The sequence below is a fragment of the Phaseolus vulgaris genome, chromosome 2, assembly GCF_051622355.1.
Source record: "Phaseolus vulgaris cultivar YP4 chromosome 2, ASM5162235v1, whole genome shotgun sequence".
NCBI lineage: Eukaryota > Viridiplantae > Streptophyta > Magnoliopsida > Fabales > Fabaceae > Phaseolus > Phaseolus vulgaris.
Genome location: NC_143499.1, coordinates 14,907,922 through 14,920,391, shown reverse-complemented (window position 1 = coordinate 14,920,391; position 12,470 = coordinate 14,907,922). Strand labels below are relative to the sequence as shown.

The 12,470-nt window shown below is 29.8% G+C and overlaps 1 protein-coding gene across 1 annotated transcript; it reads left to right on the top strand.

Moving 5' to 3' along the window:
- The first annotated feature begins 7,291 nt into the window (after positions 1-7,291).
- Positions 7,292-8,244, top strand: LOC137810772 (uncharacterized). The gene has a single exon (XM_068612193.1). It carries the CDS (start codon positions 7,394-7,396, stop codon positions 7,964-7,966), a length of 573 nt encoding a protein of 190 aa, XP_068468294.1. The 5' UTR covers positions 7,292-7,393; the 3' UTR covers positions 7,967-8,244.
- The last annotated feature ends 4,226 nt before the right edge of the window (positions 8,245-12,470 follow it).

Genomic DNA, 12,470 nt, shown 5'->3' with positions numbered 1-12,470 from the left:
TGCCATAAACCCTACACTCTAATCATTATATTTCACCATCAATATATGTTTGATGAAATGTTCTTTTAACATTCTGTTCAACACATAAGTAACTAGCTAATATTATATAACATTTAGGATAAAAAAAAGTGATAATTTAGAAGGCCAAAATACAAAATAGCTTTACTAATACTCATTTTACATAAAATAAAAATATTTTATTTTTTTTATTTTTGTTTTCCATTAATTAGATAATACATCTTATTTTAGTTAAGTTGTACAAATTATTATTGAAAATGTGTGAAAATATAATTATTTTAAATGGTATGTGGTGATAAATGGATTGTACACGTACTATACTAATATGTTTCTACTAAATTTTCCTTTGTTCCAGTAGTTATAAATTCTCTCATATATTAAATGGATTAGAGAGTTCAATTACTTTCTTCATTGCAAAATGTTAATATTAACTTTAATAATAAATAATAATATTACTATGCTTTAAATTGAAAAAGATTATTTTTACCATTACAATGTAATGCCGTAAAAGATTAATGTTATAATAATATTTATAAAAAATATTATGATAAAAGTCAACGTTGTCAAGGTCGTTTTATGATTAAAATGAAATTGGAGCACTAAATGGAAATTTAAATAAATGGAGTCTCCACTCCCACCCAACTGACAACATAGCCGTTCTCGTATTTGTCCTTTAAACTTTCATTTCTTTTAACATTATATTAGATAATAGATAATGATTTCAAATCATTATGCCGTGAATTTTATTCACCCTCAAACATAAAGTTCATGGAATTGTATTTACAAATCTTAGTAATTTCACTAATTTAATATTTTGAAAATAATAAATATACCTTTATTATTATTATTATTATTTATCCATAAAAAATAAACTTATGTTAGGGCCTACAAAACTTATTCAATAGAATCATTTTAATTCTGAGATAGCTTCGTTATTTTTTAACTTTTTATAAAATTATAAAATTCAGTTAGCCTTTATCTTATCCAGGAGTGTTGGACAAATCAAATTTATATTATTTACATCTAAACATATTAGAATTTCAACTTTAGAAGATGACTATTGGATAAAATACTTTTTGGAATGAGGAAATTATAATTTATTGTTATATTAAATTTTGTTTTATAATGTATTTATTAAAATATTTCTTATAAATATAAATTTATTTTAGTAGTTATAATGTTTTTAATGTTTTATTTACTTTTACTCCTTAACTTACTTATGTTGGGTCATCTTATTTGCAAACATTTTCACTCTCATGTAACACCTTATAATCATAGTTGATACACAAATAAGAAAATAATATAAGTTAGAATTTGAAAAAACATTCATACAACACTTTGTATTAAACATTAGTAAGTGTGCATCTCAAATTAAATCTCATTCATTTAGATATTTCACATAATAAAGTGTATTATGTTAAATGACATTGAAGAGATCATACAAATGTGGGGTTGACCTTATTTGTCAACAACTTCTTCTTAAACATTCTAGAGAACTAAGGGAAAGAGGTGATATGTCCATCCGGGATTCCACTTAACCATATTAGAATTATTCTAGTGAATGTGCCCATGAACATCGTACATCGGACTGCATCCGACCCCTCAGAGATAATCATTTGAGCCCTTAACGCTTTTAAATGATTTTCTTGGTCCTCTACACCCGAAAAAAGGCGATCTTGGGTGTGATATAATGAGGTGGTACAAGCTCTTCAATGATTTGCTGAGAGAACGAGTTTGGATCGTACCTTGATGACAAGTCCGAGGAATGTTCCCGGGTGGGTTGTCGACCATGGCAATGCATGTCCCTACGCAACTCCTCATTAGCCCTACGCAACTCCTCATTAGCTTGTGTGTGTTCTTCCATAACTCTTCGGGAAGCTTCAATTTCTGCCATAAGGCGTGCCTGGTTCAGTCGTATTTCCTCACGAAGGCGTTCTTGCTCTGCCATAGCTTCTTCCTGAATCCGTTCTTGTTCACGTTTGTATTCCTCGCTTTTCTCTTGGAGAGCTCTTATGGCCTCCATAATTTGTTGCAAGGTTGGGGTCTCACCACCTTCAAATCCTTGTGTTCCTTGTCTGGTACTTTTCATCACGTCGGATTGCTCAGTCGTAAATGCAGGTGGGGTCAGATTTTATTAGATCCCTCGATGGGCGCCAAATGTTCTCACCGGTTGACTTCGGTCAGACTTGGTGGTGAGGTCCGATTTGACTCATCTTCACGTGATGCTCCGAGATGCTTATGCTTTGTGACAAAGAGGGCTCTACCTGTTGATCACACTCTGAGCATTCAAACTATAAATTTGTTTCAGTCTACAGTTCTCAGGAAAAAAAAACTTACCTTTATTCAGGGTATTAAACCCTTTTATAGACATTCCTTCAACAACTTTCATCAACCAGAATATTATTTCAACAACAAGAATATAATTTCAATAGCAAGAATATAATCTTAACAGCAAAAATATTTTGTTAATGAGTACCTTTATTTTTTTGGTACAATGCAACATTATTCCTAACAAATTTTATATTGAAAGTATATATATGCTTAACTACCTCAGTTATTCACCATGTGGTTTTGTTTTTAATTATCCTCTTAATAAGGACTGTAATCATCTGGGCCGACCTCATGACGTGTCATTGGGCCCATGATCACCTTTGGCCGATCTAGGTATTTTTCATATGGGTCTGTCTAATTCGAGCTAGTACACTTAAGTGATTGGATCAAGGACCCGAGCACATCCGACCAGTACAAATAAGCTAAATACGTTGTGGTAAGGCGTATGAATTGCAGTTATAGGTGAAATTTCAAAACAGAGGAATAATTGCTTGTTTAAGAACAGGAAGTTTGATCATAAAGAAATCTTCACAATGGCACAGTTAAAGGTATGATTGTGGTTGTTAGCAAAGGAAAATTATGCATCTTTCTCATATTTCGAATGGTATGTCATTTGCATGAAATTGATACATAAGCAGCGTAAGGCTGAAACAAGTTGAAAACAGGGTTAACAATAATGAGGATATAGGAGTTCTTTGCTTGATGCGTTGAGTTAGGGTGTTTGCTTTTAACCTTGAATGTTACACTAGTCTTGTGGTCAGGATGTGTTTGGTTTTCTGGAGATGAGGAACAATAACGAGGCAGTCAATTAGATGTTCGGAGGGGAAGGTCGGTTTAGGAAGGAATAGAGGTAGGAACAAAAGGCTGTAGTGTTGGAAGAAGGAAAGCAATCAATGTCCAGAAGGAAAGCCCAAGCTGATGGAAGACTCACATAGAGGCAACAGTTTTGCAGCCGTCGGTTATAGTGAAAGACAAGGTTGTTAGAATTATAAGGCTAAACAAGAGGGGGGGTGAATTGTTTATAAAAGTTTTTCGCAAATATTTGATTGAGAATGAAACTTTATCAATCAACCACAAATAAACAACTAAGAAAGACAATTAAACAAAGATTCAGAAAATTGTTTCAGAATTTTAATCAGTTAAAAATACGTTTTAACCGATTGTTTATAGTAGCAGCAGAAGATGAATTTACATAAACAGTTATGAGAGTTAAGAGATAGAGAGATTCCCACAAACAGATTATACTGATTCACTCAACCCTGAGCTACATCCAGTCCTCAGAACAACCTCTGAGTATTCCACTATGTAATCAATCACAAATTACAACAACACACCACAAAGAGGTGACTTTGAAACCCACAAAGCCTACTCACCCCCTTTGCACCAGCACACACCTCAAGCCTACTCACACTGACTTTACAGGATTTTACAAACATGTTTACAATATCATAATACAATTACAAGAAACTAAGTAAGGGTAGAAAACACCTGGAATTACAGAAAACCATAAGCCCTATGACCAGTTCTTGAACCACAACAAAGCTTAAAAGCAATCTTGCTAATCTTGGAAAAACTTATTTCACAAATAGATTGTAATCTCTCTTTTTTATCTCAAATAAGAGAGTAAAACTTCTCTATAAAATATTTGAAAGAAGGTTATATTTATAGCATTTGAAATCTAGTCGTTTAAGGCAACATAACAGTCAAATTAGTTTTGTTCTCATTTCAAACAGTTGAAACAGGTTTTCAAAAAACTGTTAGCACAACACTCATTTAACCGGTTGAAACCACAATTTAACCAATTGAATGGGTCAGGTAGTTGCAAAACCAATTCAAAAAACAGTTTCAAAATCTCATTGTCAGCTAAGTGACTAACAACCGGTTGTCTTGACAATTCAACTGGGTTTTTTCCCTTTTCATGGAAAAAACACTTTGTTTCTTTTAAAACTGATTGATCAAGCTTTGTGTAGAGATCAAGGACTGATCTTAACAAAGATTCTAAACAACCTAATTTAAACCCAAACCCAGAAAGCAGCACAACGTCAGGCTTCATGTGGATTTGATACATCAAAAGCACCCATCTTCAATAAAGATGAGCTAGAAGGCAAACGTTGGAGGACCGTCGGTGGCAAGTGTCAACTATGCAGCCAAGCGGCGAATGGGGTTTTTTCCCAACATGGTTGTGGGTCTGGGCGAATGTGTTTCTGAACATGAGAAAGATCATTGAGGTAGTATGAATGTGTTGTTTCAGAATAACATGAACCTCACATATCACTACAAGAAAATCGCTAAATAAAAATAAATTTTAGAGACAAAAATAATTAATTGTTATACTGACTAAATTAGAAATTATTTGAGACTAAAAAAGTTATTTAGATTCTAAATTTGGTAGTAGAAACTTTGATAGTTAAATTAGATACCAATTTAGAAACTATTTATCAATAATAAAAACTAATTTAAAAATAAAAAAAAAATTAGTCTCTAAAATAATCTCTAATTTAGTTAATATATAACAATTAATTATTTTTTGTTTTTAAAATTAGTTTTTATTCATTCTTTGTAGTGAATTATGCGGATAAAGAGGTATTCTTTATTTATTTGCAGCAACACTTTGTGAGTGGAGAGCCTTTTTAAATTCTTTTGTTTCTTGGATATTGATTAATTTTAATGGTTAGAAAGTTTTGTAGAAGTTGTGTTTTATGCACGAAACGAAGAGAGTGTTTGCATTACTTTTGCAATTGCTGCAGTATTTTGCTTTAGTTGGTTAGAGTCTTTTTCTGGACTGTATAGTAGAAGGTATTGAGGGAGATTTATATTGTCAAGGAGCTGAATTTTATCTTATGTAAAAGGGTTGAGATGTTTTTAAAATATTTTTATTAGTTATTTTTTTATAAAAATATAATAAAGTGTATTATACAATAATTAAAATTTATAACTCATGTCAGAACTCCATATAATAGAACACCTCCAACACAACCACATAGAATAGTAATTAAGTTCTCTCATATCATAATCTACCAAACCAATTATCTTTCAAACTATAAAATCAGTCGTATAAAATCTCACCACCTGATAATTTTTAAATATGTGATTCCAATAAATATGTCTACATCATACATCATATCTTTTAACATACATTCATATATTTCTAACTCAAATCAAACATCACTAACATGAAATTCATATAATTGCTTACTCTATAGAGAAATCAATCACCCTAAACCAATTAATATTATAACTTTAATATGAAAAAAAAAATTCAACATAAAAATCAAAACAATAAAAAAAATAAAAAATAAGTATTTTTGTCCAACGTCTGGTTCACCCAACAATCACTCAATTAATAAAATTCACCTAGGAGATTAGGCTTGTCCAATTACCAAAGTTCTCATAATTTTATTAAAAAAAAATCGTCTTACGAGATTTTGGCTCGCCCACAATCAATCTCCTGGAAACTTTTATTTAACCTCTCGCCTAACAAGGGTTGGCTCGCCTAATCATCCAGCCACCGAAGACTTAATTCGCTCAACGAGACTGGCATGCTCAACCACCAATGCTCTTGACTTTTTAATTCTCGATTTTCATCGAGTGAGTCTACATAACTAATAATTTATGAAAATTTTTAAAAAACTAATTTAAAATATTGAAATTAAAATACTAAAATATTCATTATTTATTTTATTTTTGTGTCAATGTGACATTAATACAAAATCTTCCTGAGTTTTATTCATGATTTAAATTCTCATAAACTATATTTATGTTCTGATCGATAAAAAGGAAAATAGGTAAAAAAAAAACGTAGAGAAATGAATGCCTAGTAGAATAAAAATGAAAACAAGAGACATAAATGTGAATTAAAGTGAAAATAAAATTGTTTTTAAGAGTAAATAAATTATATTCTACTTGTAAAGATCTACCTATATAAATTTCAGATTATGTCACTTAATAAGACCATCATCAAATATGTATTATATATTTTTATAAATAAGACTAAAATAGAGTATATAAATAAGTATAAATTTCATATTATAAACTTTTTTATAAGAGTAAATTAAATTTAAACTTGTAATTTTATAGGATTAATCTCGTGCTCCCAATTCTTTTGCTATTTTTTACAATTTTGCACCAAAAGAAAATGCAGTCTCCTATTTCATTTTCTCACTTTATTCATACTTTCACTTTTCCAAACCCTTCTTTTCACTTTCTATAACTCTCTGCCTTCTGACTCTCTTTTATCTGTACTCTTAACTAACTAACACTTCCCATCTCTTTTCCATGAAAGAAAATATTTGTCTTGTCTTATTTATAATTCATTAAAATTTGAAATGATAAAAGATAAAGATATTTCTTTAATTTCTTCTTCAGTTCAATTTTGAGAAAGAAATATTGTGTATTTTGTTAAAAGAAAAATGAATTTAAAAAAGAAAAAAGAAATCACAGTGGATACGTAGAGAAACAATTAAAATAGTTGAAGAAAAAGAGAAATGTGAGTGGTAGAAAAATATTATCCACACACTTAATATCATCTGAAAAGAAAGAATACTAAAATAGTAGTTGTCGCTTATAATTCGTTCGCAAGTTGTCACTATCTTTGGGCCTTTTGATACCATGCAAAGGCAAAGCGCCACGCTTTCCCCATTGCCATTCATCACCGTCGGTGCCCGCGCTCGCACGAATCCCTATTCTCATCCAATCCAACGGTCACAACTCAAAGTAACACTAACCTATAAAACAGGCTACACGACACTCCAAACAAATCCATGTCCAACAATACCCTTGAATTAATTAATAAATTAATTAATTATTATTCCTCTTTTTTCCGTTTTGAAATCTTCTAGGCCTCTAGTCCAACAATAACAAACTGACTTTACAATGTTCCCCAAATTAAAATATTCTGTGAATCCCCTTCTTTCTATTTTCCCATATTTTGACCTTCTCTTTCTCTTTTCCCTTCTCCTATATAATCTTCCACCCCCCTCATCTCTCTCCTCATCCTTCACCCATTCCCTTCTTTCTCACTCTCTCACTCTCTCACCATACCCTAATGGAGGAAACTTTGGTGCCAAAGAGGCCTAGAGAAGAACCCCAAGTGGAACAACAAAAAGAGTTGGAGTTTGAACAAGACTACTCCTCAAAGAGGCACAAGCCATACACCCACATCCTCTCTCTTCTTGATTCAGAGGAAGAAGACTCCACACAAGACCTCTCCCCTCTCATCACAACCCTCCAACAAGAAATCACTTCTGCCTCCAACAATCATAATTTCCAAGATGCCCTTTTGCTCTGCCCTACTCAACCAATTGACCTAGACACCCTCACAACAATCAATGCCTTGGAGAATGGGCCAACACCAACATCACAACAACACCAACAACAAGTGGTGAAGGAAGAGGAGGAGAGTGACAAGGAGAGGGTCATGAGACACCTCCTCCAAGCCTCAGATGATGAACTTGGGATTCCAAGTACTGGGGATGGGGTGTTTGAGTTTGTTGGAGAAGATGGCTTCAATAGTGACCATGGCTTTTCATCTTTGTGTGACAAGTTGTGGGAGCTTGAAGATGAGAGAGCCAACTACTATGCTTTTTTGCAATCTGAACTCTTCCTAGGAGGACATTGAAAATGGTAACATAGTAGGAACAAATATGGACGATTTTTTTTAAGCTGTCTTTTGTAAAGATCACCACAACTTTATCTTCTCATTGCTTATCATCTACAGTTAGGTTAGAGCCACTTTTGCAGCTCAATCTGTACTTCAGCACTAGAAAATTAATTAGATACTCACATTAAGAAAAAAAAGGAACTTACACTTTTTTTTTCTTTCTCTCTTTAATTTCTCATCATACCAAGATTCGATGGAGTTTCAAATACGGGTCGCCTTTTTTGCTTGCTCCGTCACCCAAACGGATTAGACCACATATAAATAAATATAATTGTAATTTTAAATAATTATTTATTATTAATAAGTTATAACATACATTAACTAAGTTTTTAATGAAAAATTATATATTCAACTATTCCAATATACATATATTTGGGACTCTTGATTATACTTTTTACCCTCTTTTTTCGAAATTTACTTACTTTATAAAAAAAATTTAAAACCCTCCCAAACATTAGTTTCTCTACTTAATTACCTATGGTTAAGTGATAAACTTTTATATTTACCCATTACTTAATAATTCGATGAAGAATGTAAAATTATTTAATTTAACTGTAAATTGAGACATCATATCAAATTATAGTTAAATTCATAAACCGTATGTAAAAGAAAAAATAATTGATATTTCCTTGTAATATTTTATTTTGATAAAAATATGTTACTTAAATATATAATTATGATAATTACTCTCAAATCGTGTATCTAATGAAAAACAAGTAGGAATACAAGTTTAAACTAACTGACAATTTATTATTAGGAAGCGTTTAGTTATGTTAAGTTTAAATAGACCGTATACCACATATATTATTAGATTATGTACCTATAAAAGTTTCTCAAACATAAAAATAATAAAAAATTCAAGTATAATATTGGAAGTTGCTCATATATTTTTTTTTTTCTCTTGAAGCAAGTAGAGATTATTTTTTCCTTTTTAAACATATAGAGATCGAGGGAGTAACTTCATCTCTTTTTTTTTATATCGCATTTGGTTGTTTGAAAGAATCAGAGAAAATGAAAATAAAATAAAAAATAATCATTTAAGTTTCATTATTTTTAAAATGATTTAGTTTCTATTATTTCTTGGAAACGCACCTTTACAATTTTAATATCATTCATTACTTCTTTTTTCATTTCCTTCTTTTCATTTTATGTAATTAAATAATAAGAATTAAGTAAAATTAAATATTATAAAGTGAAAAAGAAAATCTTTTCTTATTTTCAAGGATTAAATATCTTTAGAAAAAAAATAATTACATTATTAAGTAATGGACTTTAAATTTAATTAGTTATGAAGAGATGTGTTGAAGATCTTATTTAATTGAAAATAAAAATATTTTATGATTTGATTGGATAAGATTGAATCACATTTAAAATTAACTTCTTAATATATATTTATTTTATTTTAGAAATATATTTTTTTAATTTAAAATATTTTGAGTCTCGATTAATACTACAAGAAAATTATGAAATAGAAACCAATTTTTAGAGACCAAAATAATTAGTTGCAATAGTAACTAAATTAGAAATCATTTTAGAAACTAAAAAAAAAAATTGGTTTTCAAATTAATTTCTATTATTGTTAAATAGTTTCTAAATTGGTATCTAATTGGTAACTACCAATTATTTAATTTCTAAATTTGGTATAAAAAATCTTGGTTGTTAATCAGATACCAATTTAGAAACTATTTAACAATAATAAAAACTAATTTAGAAATCAAATTTTGTTTTAATTTCTAAAATGGTCTCTAATTTAATTATATTGCAACTAATTATTTTATATCTAAAAATTGATTTTTATTTCATGATTTTCTTTAATGTAAATAAAAATTATATTTCTATTCAAAAAGTTTTTTGCTTTGAAAAGATATATTCGGACATGTGTGTTTCACATATATGTTGTTTCATAGTGGACCACTTCCACCTCAATCACACGTTTCACAAATTTTATTAGTTTATATTTCTATATTTATTCTAATTGAGGTGAAGAGGAAAAAAACTATAACAGATAAAGTTTTGTTTGGTATGGTATTTTATTTCTAGTTTTGCTAATATTTATCAAATTAAAGACATTTGAAAAATGCGTAAAAATTATAAAATATTATTATTCTGCACATTTATTTATATAAACCTCGAAATCAAATAAAACGGCGCTGGTATTTTTCTAATTTTATTTAATTAAAATAAGGAATAAAAACGTTTCATTTGTCCAACCAAATGGCCCAGAACCCCCATCACATATAAATATAAAAATTTGACATTATTTTTAACATCAACAGGAATAAAATAATATAGTACATGTAATGTTGTCAAAATTAAATCAAACAACGCATAGTTTTTTTTTTTTCTTTCTGTAAAATTTATATATTTATATTTAAAATAATGAAGTTTGTGTGTAGATATCGAAGAAGTTGATAACGTAAATGAGATTTATGAGGTTGGTAAGGCATGTGGCTTTTTCTTTTCGTCTACTTTGTTTCTTCTTCTTCGTCCACGTCTCTTCTTTATCCCCGTCTGTGAGTTCTTTTTAAAATTGTTTTTCATCTTTTTCACAAAGAGAAATTCTGTCAATTAGAAAATAGTTCCAATTATAGGTTCTCAAAATTAAATCAACAACAGATGCTTTTTTTTTTTTGTAAACTTTATATATTTACATGAAGTTTGTGTATTGAAGTTGATAATGTAAATGAGATTCATGACGTTGGTAAGGCATGTGGCCTTTTTTTTTTCGTTTTTTAGTTGAGTATAAAATACTTTTAACTAATCGTAATTCAATTTATAATAATGTGTAGTAAGGGAAATTATTTTGGAATTATAAATGAAAGTATTCTCTCATAACAATGATTAAATATTATTTATTATTAAAAAGTAAACTTTAAATATAATTTAATCTTATAAAATAAATTTAGTTTTATAAAATAAATTTAGTTTGTAAAGTGAGATTATATTATAATTTTATTTTTTCTATTTTTTTATAATGGTGTAATATCTCTAATACACTCTTATATTATTATTCAACATATTCAACGTTTGATTAAATATTTATGAATGATCTAAATATTTATCAATTGAATTATATTTTGGTAAATTAAGAAATAAAAGTTTCTAAATTATAATTATGACATATATATATATATATATTTACATTATGATACTTACTATAGGATAAATCATATTACAATCAAATTGGTACTTGAGTTGTTACTTTTAAGTAACAAGAATTATGCTCTGACTAAGAATTATATCTTTTGTCCTAATAGTAAATGTTTGGTCCAACAATTATCTCATCTACAATTATATAAATTATTTTTATTTTTACATTAAAAAAATTTGAATTCATGTTATAATGTCTAATCAGAGTAAATAAGTTTTACCAAACTTAAAAAATAATACAAAATTATTTTACTTTTCTTAATATTCACTCAATTAAATTTCCAAGATCAAAGATTCAACTATAACTTCATCAAATATTTAATTTGTAACTGTAAGCTATTATCACACACAGACGATTCTACATCAGCAAGCAAGGCAAAAGTGGGTGAAACAAGGTGATCTTAATACAAAGTATTTTAACTCATCAGTAAATTGGAGGAGGGCAAGGAACGTGTTACATGGGGTATTCGTAAATGGCAGTTGGAACGAGGATAAGGACGTGGTTAAGGACAAGGTTAGAGAATTTTTTTAGGATAGGTTTGTTTGGAAGGATGCTTGCCAAGTTAGGTTGGACAACGCTAGCTTCAATACTATCTTAGAGGTTGACAACGAGATGTTGATTGGTGCTTTTTTTGAAGAGGAAATTAGGGAAGCTGTTTGGAGTTGCGACAATTCAAAGAGTCCTGGCCTGGATGGATTTAACTTTAGTTTCATAAAGTTCTGTTGGGATATTTTAAAGAAGGATGTGGTGGTGGCTGTGAATGATTTCGCAGTTAACGGTAAATTGCCTAGGGGATCTAATGCGTCGTTCCTGTGCCTAATTCCAAAAGTTGACAATCCTCAACAGCTCGGAGAGTTCATACCCATTTTGTTAGTTGGTTGTTTATATAAAATCATTTTAAAAGTGTTGTCTTTACGCTTGAAAAAGGTGATTGGTAAAGTCATCGACCTCAGGCAGTCGACTTTTCTCGAAGGAAGGGGTTTGCTGGATAGTGTGTTAGTAGCTAATGAGGTTTTGGAAGAAGTAAAAAGCAAGAAGAAGAGTTGTGTTTTCTTCAAAGTTGATTATGAGAAGACTTATGACTCAATCAACTGGGAGTTTATTTACTATATGTTAGGAAGGTTAGGTTTATATGGTAAATGGATTCTTTGGATAAAGGGCTGCTTGGAATCTGCTTCTGTGTCCGTTCTAGTGAATGGAAGCCCTACTAAGGAGTTTTTTTTCCTAAGAAGGGGTTATGTCAATGTGACCCGTTAGCCCCATTTTTGTTTCTTATAGTGGCAAAGGGCTTGGCAGGGGTGTTAAGAATGG